Source organism: Lissotriton helveticus, chromosome 5_1, assembly GCF_964261635.1.
Source record: "Lissotriton helveticus chromosome 5_1, aLisHel1.1, whole genome shotgun sequence".
In the NCBI taxonomy this organism is placed as follows: domain Eukaryota; kingdom Metazoa; phylum Chordata; class Amphibia; order Caudata; family Salamandridae; genus Lissotriton; species Lissotriton helveticus.
In genome coordinates, this window is record NC_136065.1 from 621114645 (window position 1) to 621134890 (window position 20246).

The following is a 20246-nucleotide window of genomic DNA, read 5'->3' on the forward strand; positions in this document are numbered from 1 at the left end:
GACTTCACCCCTACACATCAGAGCCCAAGGACCTGATCTGCGAAGTCCCTAAATGATCACCCATCAGTACTACCCTGTTTAACATTTACATGAAACGACTCACAGACATCATCAAATCCCACAGCACTCCATCATCTCCTATGCCTATGACACCCGGCTCATCCTCTCCATCTTCCTCGACCAGATCCCTACTTCACCAAATACATGATCTACGTATCAGAATGGATGAGAACCAACTGCTTGAAACTCAACACGCATAAGACTGAAATGTTGATCTTCAGGAGCAAAAACTCCCCCCGGGGCTCCACCTTGTGGCCATAAGAACTCAGTGCTACTCCATCACCCACCAACCATGCAACCTGGGCATCATATTAGATGACAAACTCAACATGGCAGCTTAAGTGAACGCAGTCAGCTCCTCCCGCTTCAACATGCTGCATATCCTTAAACAAATCTTCTAAAGATTCCCAATAGCAGCAGATGTACAGTCGCTCAAGCCCCAATGACCAGCACACTTGACTATGGCAACACACTCTATGCTGGAAACCGCAAACAACTCCTCCACCATCTTCGGATCATTCTGAAGGCCACCGCCAAACTCGTCCTGGACCTATCCTGGTAAACCCACATCACACCTCACTTCAGGGATCTATAGTGGCAGTTAATACACAAACACTGCCAATTCAAGCTCCTCACACACACATGGAAGGCACTGCATAATATTGGACCAAAATACTTCAACTCCCGCCTCCACTTCCACCAGCCCACCAGAAACCTATGCTCTGCCTCTCCCCCTCTCTCTTGCACACACACCTCACATTTGCAGAAGCAAAACAGGATGGCTGGCCTTCTCATACCTTTCACCCAAAACATTGAACATCCTTCGGCTACACCTAGGGGCCTCCTCCTCATCGCCAAAATTCTACAAGAAGCTGAAGACCTGGCCCTTCAACTAAAATCTTGCAGAGGACCGTCACACCTGCTTCCGCACCTGGATACCCCTCGGGTGATTAGTTGCGCTGTATAAATCCTTATGTGTTCCAACAATTATGCTATCAATCATATAAGGCCCTTTTGACATTCAGTATAGTTGCATGGCATCAGCTTTATCCTTTGCCAGGTGATCAGAATGTATAGACTTTATTGTTCTCAGGTTCTCCATTTCTTGCAGAGTACCAACAAACAAAAGAGAAGTTGGCTCCTTCTAGTTATGGGTGGCCATGTTACTCTCAAGATTAAAGGTAGAAGACAAAGATATTGTGAGGGGGACGATCGGAGCAAGGTCGAACACTCACCCGACGTATGCCATGATTTCCTGTATTTCGATGATTGCGAGGTTCCACTGGGAAGGCAAGACTCAACCTGGATCCCCACCTCCTCCACACAGGAAGGAAGCCATTCCACGCAAGAAGCAGATGATTGGGCAATGACTTCAAGGACCAGGGAGGAGGGACTAACACTATGTAAGGGGAGGAAATGCCCAGAAGCAGCAGAAGAGAACGAGGAAGACGCTGAGCTGTGGAGGAACGAGATGGTAAAGAAAGAAGAAGATGCCACGCTGATTGAGAAAGAGAGCCCAGTAGAGTGGAGGACAACAGAGACGCCGAGGTCTGGTGTGAAGATTGGTGGACGCCACCGGAGGTTGCTGTCAAGCTGCCACAGCTCAGGAGAGTTGCGGCAGTTGCGGTAGGTGACTCGAGCAGGGGGGTGGAACAGGAAGGGTCCGACAAAAAGATGGAGAGGGGCCCTGAGGGGAAATTACCATGATTCAAAAGTGCTTATATGTACCTTAAAATCACACCACCAATAGACAAAACGCAGGAAAGCCCTATATGCGAAAAGGGGTTTTATTTTCCTTGATTTTCTTTTGTATTTCACGGGCTATTACCATGGTCTTTCCTTTTGTTTTGCTTTTTGGGTAATCTGATTTCCTTGATAATCCTCACGGGGTGCACAGCATAGTCCCTGTATCCAAGGGATAGAGCAAACCCCTTACCGAACGGGGATCTAAGATTGAACCAGCATCCCAAATTTTGCCTAATACAGGTGTGGGGATGGGAATACAAAAGCCGTGGACACCCTACTTACCCCTATTTTGTTCTCTTTTGAGAGACTCTGGGTGACCATCGTCCTGGCATCATCCTGACTACAGAGACTACAGACACCGGAAGACCACAGGAAAAGGGACAAAGAAAAGAGAAGAGTGTCTGATGGAAATATCAAAGAACATACCTACCTTTTGCAATTCTATATTCTTTTTAAGAAATCAGTAACTTTTAATACATTACGGCAAAATTGAGCCACACATCAGGCCACCTAGATTTTCATTCCGCAGATCTCTCCGACAGATATCTAAATAGAAGGTGTAAAAAGCAGACTATTCCTTGGCAAGAATGTAGGTTATTTACTGAGAATCACACAGTCCAGAGTTTAAGGTAAAGAATGGGAGCTCGCAAGCCTGGAATTTGTCCCAGTCTCCTTCAAACAGGGTTAAGGGCCTCAAAACTAGATGAAGATCCACAAACATTGCTCTAGGTAGACTCTGTCAAACAAACACCAAGATTGATTGGAAGGGGACAAGACCCATTGATCCTACACAACAACCCTGCCATAGTTAACATGCATTAGCCAGAGGTTCACTGCGCTGTGAACCATAATGCAAAAACAACCAACCATGCATTTAACATTCACAGGAGTTTGACTATGAAGTCACAATGACCAATTCCCCTTTATGGAACACCTATGTGGGATAGTGCCCCCCTAAACCATTTCCCTACCCCAATGTGGTACAGGAGAAAACCCCCACAGTGGAGACCCTCTGCTGTATGAATAACCGTTATAGATCAATGTCTTCACAAAGCACCAAAATGCCTTGAAATGAATAAATGCTGTGCTATACAAATACCCATTAACGTAACATTACATAACATTCCATAACGCCTCCGTGGTCTGCCACAATAATATTGAGCATACACCAATATTTTTTGGGCTAGCTGTGTTGCTCACTTAGTCTCTGTTGGGGTAACAAAAGACACAATAAATACTTATGGGCAAATTTATCAATATTTCATGCAATGCAGGAAGAAACCTGATTGCGCTGCGTGAAAGGGAGAGGGGGGGAATGTGTCATATTTAACACTATGAAGCACATTCCTGTCCTATTCTTGCACCGGCACACTTTTGGCTACCTAGTACATATGCAGAACTCTTCCGTCATGGTGCAAGGGTGTCTACATTGCAGGCCCTGAGGCTTTCTTCTCTTTCTATGTGTGCTGCAGAATGCAGCCCGTGTAGAAAGAGAAATAAACGAGGAGAAATAAAGATATTTCTCCATGTTACAACTCTCCTGGGAAGGTGTGGTATTTTGATGCTGTCCCTTGTCTACCACTTATGGTAAGTCTAGAAATGCACCAAAATCCATGTTTGGATGCGTGGGTACACCCGCCCTGCACCCATGGAACTTCTCTCTGGCACAGAGTAACGCAAATCAGTGACCTGCACTGTTTGCGTTCCCCCAGTTTACCAAGCACTGCAGGACGATGCAAGGTGGCCTTGCGTCTCTTGTCAATCTGACTTTAGTATTGCGTGGCCCGTGTATTACTGTGCATAACTCGAGGGCAACACAACACTTTGGTACATCTGGCCCTCAATGAAAACAGTAAGTCACCTTATCAAGATTTTGTGAGTGAACATGGGGAGACATTTTCCAAAGAGCTACACATATTGCAAATCATATGGCTAGTGTAGTGTAGATTATCAATTACAATCAAACCAATCAAGAAAAAGAAGAGGGATTAAGAGAACACCTTGATGTCATAGAAGGGATTTTGGTCAGCCCTTTTCAAATATTGGTCTGCAAATCGATTATCCACATGTTGCTGCTGCCCACCACATCATACAAAATGTGCTAATAGGTCACCACATTTCAGCCACTGACTCTCTTGCACTGTGGGTGATTACCTTTTACCTGACCAAACACGCAAATCTGCCTCTAAAGACGTGCAATTTATTGCTAAGGCTGTGCTGGGAAAATACTTTTCTATGTCAATGCTTTTTTCTTTCCATTTTCTATATTTTTTATATTTTCTCAAGAATTAATCTTATATGATTGAAATATGTATTCAGGTTAAAATAGTGCTACAACTATAGTACATTTTCTTTGTGCACCATCATATTTTTCTAGAATATATTAAGACTACACGGCTAGACTGCCGACTTTGGAGCTGGGAAACCAAGGTTCGAGCCTCTGGGTCGACTGGATCCTGTGATTCAGGGCAAATCACTTAGGGCCAGATGTAGGTCGCCAAATACCGGTCGGTAAAGGCCGATTTCGGCCGTTACCGACCGGTATTTGGCTTTTGAGATGTAGGTGGGTCTGAATTTACAGAATCGGTATATTTACCGATTCGGTAAATTTACCACTTCGGTATTTTACCGAATCGGTAAATATACCGATTCTGTAAATCCATATGTAGGTGACACTCCTAAGAGTGCCACAGGCCCTTAAGAGTTGGTATTTTACCACCCAATTCTATTGGGTGGTAAAATACCGAATTCAGGTGTGCATGCACATCTGTGCATGCACACCTGTGCCATGTGACACACAGACATGCCCTTACACACATGCCTGTACTTGGGGTGCTAGAGGGTGTCAAAGTGACACCCCCTGCACCCTTGCAGGATTCCGTATTTACTGAATCTGTAAATACCGAATCGGTATTTCACATTGATTCCTATGGGCTTCAAGGCCCATAGGAATCAATGTGAAATACCGAATCGGTATTTACCGATTCGGTAAATACCGACTCTTACAGATTTTGTAATTTTTTACCTACATCTGCCTCCTTCCTATTAACCGACTCTTAAATACCGATTCAGTATGAGTCGGTATTTAGGAGTCGGTAAATAGGAATTACCTACATCTGGCCCTCAATCTCCCGTGCCAACCCAAAAAATGAATGAGTCCTTGTGTAACGTAACTGGCGCTCATGTAAAGCACTCCCATACCTTTGGGTCGAGTTTGCGCTATATAAATCTGCAAAAAAAGGCTAAAAAGAGTTTTGCTACCTTTTCTAAGTACACCTGCTTGCTAAAAAGCAGGTGTGCTGTTCTAGGAAAATGATATGTAATAGTTACTTTTTTTAACTTAACATTTTATTGCAAGCATATAACTGCCACATTATTCTACACAACAATATTTTTCCTTTGTTTCCATTTTGTGGCATATAATTGTTGTATCATCTTAAGACGGCCAGAACTATTGGCGTTGCTGATTCTTGATTTTTATTTTTGTTGAGCATCAACAGTCCCAGAGACCGAAGAATCAAGAAAAGCATGCCTACTGTAAATTAAAATAGTTCAAGTACAAAACTTTACTCACTGGAGGCTCCAAGAACATCTGCCTTTTCTGAATTTTCAACTGCATCTCAACAAGCACAAATATTGTTGCTCACCACACCTCCTCACTGTATATTTTTAGCATTAGCAATACAACAATAACTGTGAACATATTGTGATACAGAAACATGTTTCAGTACCGATCAAATAGCCAACGAACCTAGCTATGGCAGACACAGGGGACTCACTCCAAACTTTGTGAGCAGAGATCATTATATTTTTTGTGCACCTAGGGGGCCGATTCACAAAGTCATTTATGATTGAAGTAGTTGGATGGAATTACTACATGAAATACTCATAAATACATTGATTAATCAACACCAAAATGTCCAACCCCAAATTAGATAGGGCATGATTTAGAACTCATTGGACCAGTTACTTTATCACGGTGAATCAAATAATAGATGTCATAGGATATAATGGGATTTATATTTTGTCGACAGGATATCGGTCACTGTTGTGACACAGTAACCTGTCCGCCAAGTTTCAAATCAGGCCCTTAATGTGTTAAGAGGGCAAATCTCTGGTTGTACTAATTGCATATGAATAGCCCTTGAATAGTCCAATGTTCCCCATTTTAGGTAACTTGGTGCCAATCCACAAAGTTATTTAAGAATGCATGAATACTAGAATACCATTTCATATACTAGTAAATACCTTTGTGAACTGGGCCAACATGGTATTGCCTTACCTTAGGAGAAAAGAACACATTTGTTCTTCTGTGAAATATGGCCTAAACATTGCAAACAAAAACATATTTTCACATAGTGCTTCATACCGCACTCCTGCCACTTCTTAGAGCTGCATGCAGCAAGTTCTGTGCCCACCTCAGACATGTGGAATGCTGAGTTGGCCTTGTCAGAACTCAAGGTCGTGACCTTTATGACAATGGCATATTTCAGAGGCAAGAGCTCCTCACCCTTCCGGAACGTTACAGAGGTAACCCATGGAAGATTAGTCAAAGGATGTGCGCCAAGTCATAATGGGATGCGTATGTTCAACGCCTAGGTGAACCTTATTTTATTTTGCCTGCAGTGTTCAAAGTGAATCCATTTACCCTATTTCTCTGAGTTCGAGCATTATGTCAGACAGCACAGTTCAGAAACAGAAAAGGGCAACCTCTGCTCGCTGTTTCGGAGATGAAGTGTCTCAAAATCCAGCCCTAACTCTGAGAAATATCGGGACTTATGAATTCCACCTATCAGGCCGCATTATAATGTGCTCTAAGGGTCTGCATTGCGCCATCAATGGAGGGGTCTGTGCACGTCTTTTTCGCATCTTCAGTGCATGAACCTGAAAAATGTCCAAGTTAATTCACGTTTTTTCTAAAAAAGCAGAGCTCGGAAACACAAAGAGGCAATTACTGGCCTACATTTCCGACCCCTGCTGTGGCAAAACATGCCCTAATTCGGAGATTAAAAATGACGCAAAAGTGGCGCAAGGGCCTTGTAAAAAAATAAGCCCCAAAGTATTCATGTTCTGACTCACTTTAGAAATAAAGCGTAAAAGACAAAGGGGCAGATTTTGCGTCACTTTTAACATGGAAAAAGTGACCCAAACGTGGCGCAAGAGGCTTGCAAATCTGCCCCAAAATCTGACAACAACAACACAGAACCTTTGGAGCTTTGCGTGTCCCCCGCTGCCTGTTTGTGGTCACATACCGTGCAGAGACAGCAGCGAGTCGTAGACCTTACACTGAACTTGCCCGGTGCTCTGCGACGCGCAGGACATCCACAGCCCTTCGTACAGCCCGACGGCCGTGATGATGGCGTCCCCGGCGTAGGAGGACTGCTTCCACTGGGGCAGCGCCGCGGTGCTGATGATGCCGGCCCAGCCCCCCAGGGCCAGGAAGTAGCCCAGCAGCTGAAATCCAGAATTGGCCATGGTCAACGGCGCGCGGCTCCCTCTGGACCTGGCTTTATCTCGTCAAACGAAATCCTTCCGTTTCTCCTCAGGGCCTTAATCAGAATATAGCACCCCACAGGTGCTGCAGGGTTAGATCAGCGCCATTGCACCACAGAGGAAGGCCCAAAGCTGGAACAGTTAGGAGATGCTGCGAATGTCGGGACTTTGAAAGTGATCAACTTTCATATTCAGCCTCGGGATCTGTGGAGATCGGCTGTGCCCGGCATACACACACTGATGAGTGGCTGCTCTCCCAGCCTGCAGAATGCAGTGGGCAGGCGGCAGAATGCTGGAATGCCATGGCGACGCCCACCGGGGAGAGGAGAAAGTTCGTGGTATTTGACATTAGCGATGCAGGAGCACCTCTGCCCCACCCCTTTTGCCCCAACCCACCCTGGTGACAAAGGCCGGGCTCCACTGGCAGTCAGCTTCGGATCTTGACAACAATGCCAGCCCTGTGCCCGCAAGGACACATATGCATACGTGCATATGCAACACTGAGTGGGCTACGGCAAGTGTGCGTGCGTGTGTGTGTGCGTATGTGTGTGTAGGGATGGGGTGGCGGTGGAATCGTCAGAGGAGCAGTTAGAACAAAAGCAAGGCAAAAAAAACTACGCATAGCCATGCCAGCTACCAAGCAGGTTTATATAATGTGAAAGGGCACTTATAAATGTTGAATGTAACATGTGAACACAACGTTCGAAAACAGATCAAGGGAGCGCCACGCAGTGGGCTGGAGTTGGTGTGTTCGATTCATAATTGTTTTTTTTTTCTGTTACTTACGATGTACTCCTGGCCTGCTCACGCATCCCAGGAGTACGCCAGTGCTGTACTACAGCAGTATGAGATACCTCCTCATCCCAAAGTATTTGTGAATCGGGGCGCCTTTGTCTAATTGTTGAGGTTGTAGACCTGGTGGGTTGTTTTTTCTATTTATTGGTTTTTAAATTGATATTTATTATATTTTAGATTGATATAGGCGTGAAGTATCGTGGCAATCTTACTATAGAATCGTTTGTTGAATCTGTGAATTTCCTTTTTGTATAATTAAAAAAATGAAGCAAACGAAGGAACACGCTATCTCTTGCACAGAAGTGCCTACCTGAACTTAATTGCGGAATCCTCCGTTGCTGGAGCCCTGAGCCTGTCCTCTCTGCCACGGACGCTGCTCCTTGCCGCACCCGCTGCGCGGGTGCCGCTGCGTGTTTCTCTCGTTGGGAGAGTGCGCCTGGCGGACCTTGGGGGCAGTGAGGCGATGAGTCATCGACAGGGGTGAAGCGCGGCAGGGACTCGCTCTACCAGGAGTCCCTGCGTGGCCTACCAACATCCGGCCAGCGCCCCCTGCTAGCCCCGCCCCCCGCCCGGCAGAGCGAGTGGATAAAGAGCCTTCTACCCGGGGACCAAGTGGGAACACGCTATCTCTTGCACAGAAGTGCCTACCTGAACTTAATTGCGGAATCCTTCGTTGCTGGAGCCCTGAGCCTGTCCTCTCTGCCACGGATGCTGCTCCTTGCCGCACCCGATGCGCGGGTGCCGCTGCGTGTTTCTCTCGTTGGGAGAGTGCGCCTGGCGGACCTTGGGGGCAGTGAGGCGGTGAGTCATCGACAGGGGTGAAGCGCGGCAGGGACTCGCTCTACCAGGAGTCCCTGCGTGGCCTACCAACATCCGGCCAGCGCCCCCTGCTAGCCCCGCCCCCCGCCCAGCAGAGCGAGTGGATAAAGAGCCTTCTACCCGGGGACCAAGTGGGAACACGCTATCTCTTGCACAGAAGTGCCTACCTGAACTTAATTGCGGAATCCTTCGTTGCTGGAGCCCTGAGCCTGTCCTCTCTGCCATGGACGCTGTTCCTTGCCGCACCCGCTGCGCGGGTGCCGCTGCGTGTTTCTCTCGTTGGGAGAGTGCGCCTGGCGGACCTTGGGGGCAGTGAGGCGGTGAGTCATCGACAGGGGTGAAGCGCGGCAGGGACTCGCTCTACCAGGAGTCCCTGCGTGGCCTACCAACATCCGGCCAGCGCCCCCTGCTAGCCCCGCCCCCCGCCCGGCAGAGCGAGTGGATAAAGAGCCTTCTACCCGGGGACCAAGTGGGAACACGCTATCTCTTGCACAGAAGTGCCTACCTGAACTTAATTGCGGAATCCTTCGTTGCTGGAGCACTGAGCCTGTCCTCTCTGCCACGGACGCTGCTCCTTGCCGCACCCGCTGCGCGGGTGCCGCTGCGCGGGTGCCGCTGCGTGTTTCTCTCGTTGGGAGAGTGCGCCTGGCGGACCTTGGGGGCAGTGAGGCGGTGAGTCATCGACAGGGGTGAAGCGCGGCAGGGACTCGCTCTACCAGGAGTCCCTGCGTGGCCTACCAACATCCGGCCAGCGCCCCCTGCTAGCCCCGCCCACCGCCCTCCTTTTGGGCTACTTAAGAAGGAGCAGAGACCGCTCTGTGGGACGCGAGCGGGACGCCCGGAGCGAAGCCCGGGCAAAGGGCAGGCCCTCTGAGGCCCTCAGAGGCCAGACGAGGCCGGGCCGGGCCACTTCTCTCACACCGGTCAGGTAACTAGCTAATTAGCTACTGCCCGTACAGTGCTCTCTATCCTTATACCTTACCGAGTGTCCATCTCTGCATCTACCCCAATACTGGTCTTGCCATTCTACCTGCATATTCTCTTCCTTGGCCAATTGATACAGTATGAGGAGGGGTTTGAAATCTGGAAGAATGCCTGTTCTTCGATCGAAAACCAAATTAAAGGAATCCAACCTTCAACCAGTCCCCACCCTTACTGCAATTGACATTATGTTACAACAGACTATAGGGGCAGTATCTTCTGCTATAGCCAGCACAGAAAGGAGGCTATCTCTACCTCCAACAATACTTGTGCACGATTCTCAGGAGGTAGCAGTCGACACCTTGGCTATATCTCTAGATGTTGCTGATGATCTGGACTTAAGCCTTGGAATCACTGCCTCTTTTGCTGAGCTCCCGTGCGGCCAGCCTTCTACCGAGCTCTCAGGGTCTTTCCATAATACTCTTCCTGATTTTAGTCCCACAAGGGATACTGAAATGTCAAATAATCCAACTGCAGGAAAAGAGAGCGCAGGCACCTCAAGTAGCGTCCACAAGAGCAAGAAAAAACCTAAAGCTAATGTACGCAATCATAATTTAGTGACTCCAACCTCCAACTCCTCACCAGGCATACCTTGTTGGGTGGCAAACATGGTAGCCGACCTGAAAGCTGATCTTGAAGATACGATTATAGCACACATCAAGCCTCTTATGTCAAAAATTGACAGACTGACATCATTAGTCAACACTAAAGGGTTTGGGTCAAATAAGCAAAGTGGAAATGCGGGCATAATACCTCAAGAGGGCACTAAAGTGGGGTCTTTGGGGGGACCATCCAGCAAACCTGCAAAGGATGTTCTTTCTAAATCTAAACCAGCCCCAGTAAACTCAGCGCCAGCCACGCATCATTCGACCCACACTGGGAAGAAAGCTTCGAATGTTGTCTCAAATTCTATTACTGCCTCTAACCCACAGCCCCAGCAGGCTTCTGGCACAAGCAAACCTCCTAAACAGGGAGGCAAGGACGAACAAAGCACCAGGAAACATACAACATCAGTCTCTACACCTACTATAAACAAAGAGGCAAAGTCCAAACCAACTCGCTTCAGGACACTCAATCTACCACCAGAAGCATCACCCTTTGTGGTGGTTTTGACGGGTGTACCACCGCTGAAGGAAGGAAGAAGGGAATCCATTGCCGAGCTAAGAAATAAATGCGCTTAATGGTTACAGATAAATAGACCTTTACCCCCATACATGACTGGAGAAATACTAGCAGTCAGAAGAGGAGAGTGGATAGGTAGGAACATCAAAACAATAGCAGGGGATGTCATTACTATTAATTTTAAGAACCCAGCAGTAGTGAATTATATCTGCAACACACACAACAGTGGAGTTAGCACCGGAATCCACCCATTCCCCCTTTCTTACTTCTATACATTGGCTCCTAGACAACATACCCGAGGTCAGGTTTACCAATCAATAGAGCACACTTACAAGCTCCACACCATAGTTTCCTCCAATGGCAACTACCTTGGCAGGCCCCTCCTGTAGCCGACCCCTTTTTATCCCAGTTCGCACACTGGAATAGGTTTTGTGCCCTTGAAGATGTAGACTGGCTTACTCCTGAAGCAACCAGCACCCTATCCTTGGACCCGAAAAGGGGGGAGGTGACATCCATGATAGTTAGCTCGCAATCCGAGTGCTCTAATCCTATAACCAGCACAGTTCCCAGTAACATCCAGCCAATTTCCCATAACCACAAAAATAATGGACTGGGAATACAATTTAATACTAATACCAAAAATAATTGCAACTTTGATAAGGACGCTATAAAAGTCCTTAGCTGGAACCTTGCAGGGATCCATAGGAAACTGGGTCTGCCAGAATGGAATGACTTGGTCGATGTGCACAAAATGTGCCTGTTTCAGGAGACTTGGAGCGTCGAACCACTCCATAGGTTAGGTTTTGTAACTCATTTCATACCCGCTGAGAAAGCAATACGGGGGAGGGGACGACCCTCAGGGGGGCTCCTTATCTGGGTAAGCATTTCTCTTAACTGCTGCATATCTTCTAAGCAGGTTAATAGCCCAGATATACTTGGAATCATACTGAGAAACCCCAGTAGGGGCTTAACCCTTGTCCTGTATAATGTCTATGCTAGAGGCACTAAAAATGGGGCCGCATCATTGGTAATAACTAACCTTGAGGCACAACTTAGAGACCATGCTGAAGGTGACCATACCCTAGTAGCGGGCGATTTTAACTGTACCTATGAGCCTCTTCCTATGGTTGATATTCCAGACCTAGATGAGGATGACACTAAATGGGGTATTCCACCACTAACCATCCCTCCGATAAAAAGATGGTCCCGAAATGCTATCCAGTTAAACGCGATGACTTTAGAGTTCGGCCTAAGAGCTACCAATGGCCGCACTTTGTCAGATCGCATGGGTGCTCCCACATTCAATCGAGTTAATCAAACCTCAAGGATTGATTATATCCTGTTGGATTTAAAACTTTGGGGACTGTTGCAAGATATGATAGTTATACCTACTGTCGAAAGCGACCACAACTCGCTATCCCTATCTCTATCTAATCCCTGGTTAAGGAAAACAATCGTGGCCCCACCCAAATGTGCACATAGTACAATGGTTTCCTCCTGCGGTAGACGCCTAAAGTGGTGTAAAATCTCTGCTGACGTGCTTAAACTCTCCACCATAAATGATTTACTAAAGGCCTCACAAATGGAATTAGATACTACCAATTTGGATATGTCAGCTGAAAAAGCTACACCCATTTTTGAGGCGGTCGTAAAATCCATAGGGGAGGTATTTTTGGTAAAAGGCCCCGCAGGGAGGAACCTGCCCAATCACAAACCCAGGGGAAAGCATGACTGGTACACGTCTTCATGTAGACGGGCAAAATCTCTTTTAATAGAGGCCGTTAAGAGTAAATTTCAACCCCTAATCCAGTTGGCTAGAAAAGATCACAAGAGAATACTAACACTTGCAAAAAGAGAATGGGAAGAAGAGTACTGGCGTGCACTTAAAGAGGCCAGCTCTAAAAAAGATCCAAAATGCTTCTGGGACACAATCAGAGCCAGAAATAGACCAGACAGTGATCTTATAACATGTAGCATCCCAAGTCAGGCATGGGTTAGCCACTTCTCCAAATTATATACTCGTCAAGTTGACCCCACTGACAACTATGCCCCTAATGCTGTTGAATGGAAGGGAAGGGCCCTGAGTAGATGCCCATTGGTAGGGGAGCCCCAATTCGAAAGACTCAATTTCACACTAAAGGAGGTGGAGTATGCCATAAGTACCATCATTCCCCAAAAAGCTGCTGGTCCGGATGGCATTCCTGGGGATCTCTTGAGATCAGATATCCCGAGGTGGGGCAAACTTATCCACTGCTTACTTACTGCCATCTGCAGGGGAGCTCCGATTCCTTCATCTTGGAGGGGGGCGGAGGTTGTTCCCATCTATAAAAAAGGTGCCAGGGAAGATCCGTCTAACTATAGACCTATCAGTCTACTGGACGTTAGCCAAAAAGTAGTTGGTAAGGTACTATTGATCAGAATCTTAGACTGGATAGACGAAAACAAAATCCTTTCAGACTATCAGGCAGGATTTAGAGTGGGAACAGGCACAATTGAGCAAGCCTTCAGGTTGATGATGGTGTATTGGAAGGTTGTGGTCATAGGCAAAGGCAGTCTTTACCTCGCGTTTATCGATCTAAAGACTGCCTTTGACCTAGTACCGAGGGAAACCCTATGGAGAGTTCTTGATGATATGGGGATGCCACCCAATGTTCTCTCATTACTTGTTAGGCTACATGAAAAAAGTTTTGCTCAGATAAGGTGGGGAGCAGAAGGCGAAAAAACTAGCTGTATCCCGGTTGAGAGAGGAGTCCGCCAGGGATGTGTTCTAGCTCCCACCCTCTTTTCTCTTTACATAAATGGGGTGGTCGAGCATCTTCGAAAACATCCTTCAGACGAACCATCCCTGGCTGGAGAGGGTATACCGACCCTCCTCTTTGCGGATGATACGCTTTTAATATCTAAAACTCCAATGGGACTACAAAGACTATTAAACAACTTCCAATCCTTCTGCTCCAAGCGAGGCCTGGTAATCAACACTGACAAGACAAAATACCTTGTGTTGAACCCACCTTCGAAAACAGTACACCCGCCTACCCTGAATGCAGAACCTTTGGGGAGGGTAGAAGTTTTCGACTACTTGGGCATTCGTTTGTCTCACAAAATGCACTGGGGCCCACACCTTGACAAGATGTTGCTTAATCACAAGAGAATAACAGGAGCCCTGCTGAAAGAACAACGATCTTGTGTATTTAGACCGATAGCTGCTGTCCTTGAAATTTATACAGCCAAAGGGGTGAGCTCTGCTCTCTAGGGGGCAGAGCTATGGGGTTCTTCTATCACCAATGAATTGCCCAAGTCCGAGAGGAAATTTTGCAGGGCAATTATGGCACTCCCGCAAGGCACTCCCATGGTCCCATTAATGTTGGATTTAGGCTCTCGTCCCATTGACGACCTAGCAAAATTACGCCCACTTTTGTTATGGGCACGTCTGTGGTAATACGCGCAGGGCCTCTCAGAAATCATGTCTCTACCAGGGTGGCACAAAATCAAATGGTTGAGAGATATGAAGTCTTTGTTAACCAATTTGGGCTTGAAGGAAGCCTGGGTAGATAGATCTTCCCCCCCAAAAGCAACCCTCAAAACTCTTTATTGGAATTGGGTTACATTACAAAGGAACTCTAATGAATCCCTGGGCAGACTCACCGAGGATTTTTTGAAATTTAAGGACCTACCGAAACGGGAATTGTACCTGGACATTATTGAAAAACCTTTTGATAGGGCCCTTTATTTTAAATTTAGAGCTGGAACTCTCCCTCTGCATGCCTTTTCATCACGGTGGAAATCACCTGCACAAACTACTGAATTTTGTCCAGTATGTACAAATAGACCTGAGACAGTGGCGCACTTTATGTTTGAGTGTGGAGAGTATGCTCTGCCTAGGAAGAAATGGCTCAAACACTTGTGCCGCCAGCTGGGCACTAGACGTCATGTGGAGGCCTTACGCATATTAATGTCTGATAGTCGCACCTTGTATGCTTGTGTTCTAGCCAAGTTTTTAGCATGGGCTTGGTCTATTAGAGCCAAAAGGCTTAAATTAACTGTTTAATTCTTTTTAAAATAATTTATGAAAAGCCTTTTTTAAGTGAATAGTTAAATTTTTCTAAAGTATTTGCACACAAACTTTTTGCACATTTGTCTTCTTGTGTTGTTTTTAATGTAAAGCTTTTATGATAAATTTTATCGAAATAAAGCCTTTTTGACTTGACTTGCAAACGAAGGAGGATACGTAAAAAAATCTGTACTTCTAAGTGTAAACGTTTTAATATATTCGCCTAAAAGACAATTGATGTGCTGGGCCGTTTCACAAAAAAAATTGTGAATGACGCATCTAATTGCACTTTATTTTTTCCATACAGGGCTTTATCCAAATCACTTATTACAATAACTGTGCAAAAAATGTTGCGCCAGGAGAAGCATAATAACATAGGGGTCATTACGATGGCATCGTGCCGGGGCTTGGGATCGTCTGCCTGTAATGCAGCAGTCCCACACATGAGATTATGTGCGACCACGAAAGTGGCGGTCACATCGTGTATCTCTGACATTGTGGAGGATGCTGCTGGCTGCAGCACTCGTAGCAATGTCCGAAATGCACTGTTTGAATTTCCCTGCACTCTGTGGCAGGCACCACACGGTGCCTGCCACGTGGTGCAGGGAAATGTAGGGGGGTACCATAGGTACTCCCAATGCACACCTACCTCCCCCAACACAAGAGGGACCTGCTACGGCCCCCAAATGTAATCCCCACCATCCTGAGAATGGTGGCTATACCGCCATACACCGGCTGGTGGGGAGGCAGCATCGTAATATTGTGGACGGTGCCTGCTAGGCACCGCAACCATATTGTTGATGCAGGGTGGGTCCGCAAGTCAATCGTAACTATTACCTGTGGCCAGGGACGGACTGGCCATAGAGGACACCGGGCAATCCCCCGGTGTGCCGCACATGTGGGGGGCGGTTTTGGGCCCCTGGGGGCTGTTTTTGTTACAGGGCCGTTTTTGCAGCATAGCTGCAAAATCGGCCCTGTAAGAAAATTGGCCCGAAAACCGGCCCTAGCAAGAGCTCGGCGGCAACCCCAGCCCCCCAGGCAGAGGCGGCTGAGCACTTTACCAGGTTCCCAGTCCGGCCCTGCCTGTGGCAGATAGACTTTGCGTCCGCCAGCACACTGCCCACCACTGTTATTTGGTGGGCGCAAAAGTGCTTTACGATGGTGGTGAAACCGCCACCGGCAGGCTTCCAGTGGCAGTTTAACTGTCATCGTAATGACCCCCTTATTTATCGATGCACTAGCATAAACATAGGTTTCAAAACCTGATTATTCACTGCTCTGACATCAGAGCAGTGAAGCCCAGAGCACTAAAACCCAGGTCCTGTCTGGCTGTGAACCACAGCCCCCCCATAGGTCTCTACAGACCAGAGGGCGGTGGAAATGCACAGAGTTTGATGGGGAGGTCCGCCAGGATGTAAGGTTGTCAGATAATTATTTTTGTATGTTTGTTGTGGAAGGGGCAGGAAATGTTGGAGGTGGTGTGGGTACCAGGACACCAGTAAATGTTTTAAATATTTGCACAGGGTGGGGAGGATAAAGTTGAGGGTGAACATGACGGGATATCAGTTATTTAAATATTTTAAAGATGAGGGTAATAGTGGGTGTGGGTGACAAAACACCAGCAGTTTTGAATTACCGAATAGGCTAAGAAGGCACCGGCCTATGTGTCCAACTCTTTTTAGGGGCCCTGGGACAACGAAGCAAAATAATATTGATTTGATCTTGAAAGAAAATTACAATCAAGCTTTCTTAAATTGTTTCCAAAAGAGAGAAAAAAAAAATCAACTCAAAGAAACGAAAACTTTACATAAAAAACTTTATAGAGCCAACACTGTAGTAATGTAATGGACCCATTGCAATGTATATAAACCAGAGACATCAGATTTGAATAACAGTTTGTCACTTAAAAGCTCATCTTCTGCCAGCTGTCAGTTTGTAATAATATTCAGTGCACTGGGTATTAATTGATAATTTGTGAGGGGAACCTAAATTTCGGCTGCCTAGGGACCTCCACAGGGATTATTCCGACATTGAAGACCAGAATGCTAGGCTACCAGACGATGCCTCTCCTTCTGTGCTTATCAGAGCAGGGGTAGAGGTTGTCGGAGGGCAATGCAGAATATGAAATTGCAGATGGTACACTTTGAAAAAAGAGGATTTTTTTCACTCTGTGATTTTGAGTGACATCATAGACAAATAAAATTTCACTGTGTTTAATATCATGTCGCTTCGAAATCCTCAGTGAAAAACATTTGCGTTATGGTCAGGGACTACCGACCATCCCCCTCCCCTGTCTTGTGCACCCCACACTTATTAGAAATTGGACATGAGAGGGGTTTCTTTGGAAGGCGAGGGTCTCACGACTCCCCGGCCGTATTTATTAAAACATAAAAACTAATTAAAAGATTTGAAATAAACAATATTTACACAATCATTTATGCAGAAAAAAACGATTGACATTAGATTACAATCCATGTAGACAGGTATCAAATGGCTAACTTTAACAAATATTTCCTAACCGAATCTAATATTTTGGATCATAATCACACATTAATAATTTTTCTGCATAACTTATTTTTGGGCCTACGGCAAGGTCGCTAACCGGTGTCAGATACTTATCAACCAGCAGGACCCTCACGTATGAGTGCGCATGCACAGAGGGTCTGTTTACCGAGAGGGTACTTTCCCCCCTCCCGGTTACCACCGTACACTCCATGAACTCCATTAACCAAAGGGGGGCCCTTGCACTCTGCGCCGTTTAATGATGTCATAGTGCACGTGCGGGGTGGCTAACCAGCCTAAAGAAAGTGTGACTCCCTGTCCCCCGCACCCATCCAACCAAGCGGATGTACCACCCCTGGAGTTCTAGGAGAGACCACTTGTCCCTCCCCCTGGGAGACCCCAGCCAAGAATGGAGCCGCCCCCTAAAGACCTTAAATTGACTGCTCACCGATCATGACCTTACCGCCTGACCAAGGAATATCAATAAATACGACAATTGTTTGACCTGTAAACGGGAAAAAGGCCTAAGGAAAAAGTTCACGCCAGAAAACAGTTACTGTGAAAAAAGAGCATAAAACAATACAACCACAGTATCATACAAGCACCAGAATCTGCTTCAGGGGATGGAGGGTGGGGATAAATGTTGGCAGCCTCGCGGAGGCTGGGGGGTAAAGGGAAGGCCTGGGGAGCGCGGGAACAAGAGGACGCCTCCCGCTATCCCCCGGCCTTTTAACCCCTTCGGGGAAGACCAGTCGCAACTGGTCCGCCCCTTGGCTCCCCCCCTTTGACCCGGAAGCAATTCCATTGCTTCCAGGTCAACTGGGGAGCTGGCACCAATCAGTGGTGAGGCGCACCCGCCGCGTCATCAAGATGCGGCGGGGGCACACCCCCCACCGATCGAGGTCAAGGGGAAAGGGGACCAGTGCCCCGCCATACGTGCGGGGGGGGGCAGAGCGGCCCCTCTTTCCTTATGGTCAGGGACTACCGACCATCCCCCTCCCCTGTCTTGTGCATCCCCACAATTATTAGAAATGGACATGAGATGAGTTTCTTTGGAAGGTGGGGGGTCTCACGACCCCCCGGCCGTATTTATTAAAACATGAAAACAAATTAAAAAAAATGAAATAAACAATATTTACAGAATCATTTATGCAGAAAAAATGATTGACATTAGATTACAATCCATGTAGACAGGTATCAAATGGCTAACCTTAACACATTTCAAATACAAAGTATTTCCTAAACAAATCTAATATTTTGGATCATAATCACACATTATTAATTTTTCTGCATAACCTATTTTTGGGCCTACGGCAAGGACGCTAACTGGTGTCAGATCCTTATCAACCAGCTACGCCCCCATGTATGAGTGCGCATGCGCAGAGGGCCCGTTTACCGAGAGGGTACTTCCCCCCTCCTGGTTACCCCGTACGGTCCATGAACTCCATTAACCAAAGGGGGGCACTTGCACTCTGCACCGTTTAATGACGTCATAGTGCACGTGCGGGGTGGCTAACCAGCCTAAAGAACGCGTGACTTCCCCCTCCCCCGCACCCATCCAACCAAGTGGATGTACCGCCCCTGGAGTTCTAGGAGAGACCACTTGTCCCTCCCCCTGGGCGACCCCATTCAAGAATGGCGCTGCCCCCTAAGGACATTAAATTGACTGCTCACCGATCATGACCTTACCGCCACAGGCCAGCATAGTTGCCCGACTATCTGGCCCCCCCCTATCCTCCTACTCTGCAATGTCATGCCTACCTAGAATCCCCCCTAGCCATGCCAAGATGTTCTCCAGATATAGTTTGTTGCCCGCCCTAGTCAGGTGGACCCCATCTTGTAAGAAGAACTGTCCCCTCCTGACCCACCCATGTGGTATGTTCTGCAATTGAGGTGACCGAAATAATTTCTCTATCTTGTTGTTGATCCTCTTTACCGAGTGGTTCAACACTTTATTGGAGTCCCCCCCCTCTATCTGAGTCTAGGAATCATCTGGGACCAAACTATGGTGCATCCTTGGCATGTTTTAGCTAACCAGCTTACCTCCGAGATTATCTCTTCCATCAGTACCCTCCTGCCCAATTTTACCCGGTCGTGTCCGCCCAAATGTAAGATAACAACTGTGGGCGGCGAGGTGTGTCTGTCGAGCAACTCCATAAAGAACCCCTAATTTGACTGAGGCAGAGACCCCCCTACCATGAAAGGAAACCCTGAAATCTCCCTGCTCCGTCCTCTGTCTATAGTTATTTGTAAGAAAAACAGATTTAACATGTTTCACAAATGAATGACCAACCACCCATACAACTTGTGTCTCCTTTTTCTGTGTCTGGGTCCGCTGTGATGAAGATATTTGCTGGTGATGTGCCGACGGCAGTTTCCGCCCTGCGTGACAGGATGTATGACATTACAACGCATGCTTTTACCACGCATGCCTTTACAACGCGGTATTTACAACGAATACCTTTACAATACATAGTGCTTTGGGGCGCTGGATAGTGAATAGTTTAATTTATTATTCCAACTCCAGTCCCCGTGGATAGTAGGGAAGGTGTTAGATAGTAAATTAAATCTATTCCCTATCCTAGAGCGCCCCCCAGCGCAATGTGTTGTAATGGTTTGCGTTGTAAAAGTTGCGTCGTAAAGGCACTGCGTGGTAAAAGTTGCGTTGTAAAGGATG

The 20246-nt window shown here is 46.9% G+C and overlaps 1 protein-coding gene across 1 annotated transcript in view; it reads right to left on the reverse strand.

Moving 5' to 3' along the window:
* CLDN19 (claudin 19) overlaps positions 1–7406 on the reverse strand; it is a 196576-nt gene extending 189170 nt beyond the window's left edge. Inside the window, exon 1 of the mRNA XM_078642992.1 lies at positions 7059–7406. Within this exon, the coding sequence (XP_078499118.1) occupies positions 7059–7281 (223 nt within the window). The 5' untranslated portion in view covers positions 7282–7406. The remainder of the gene's footprint in view (positions 1–7058) is intronic.
* Between the last annotated feature and the right edge of the window lie 12840 nt (positions 7407–20246).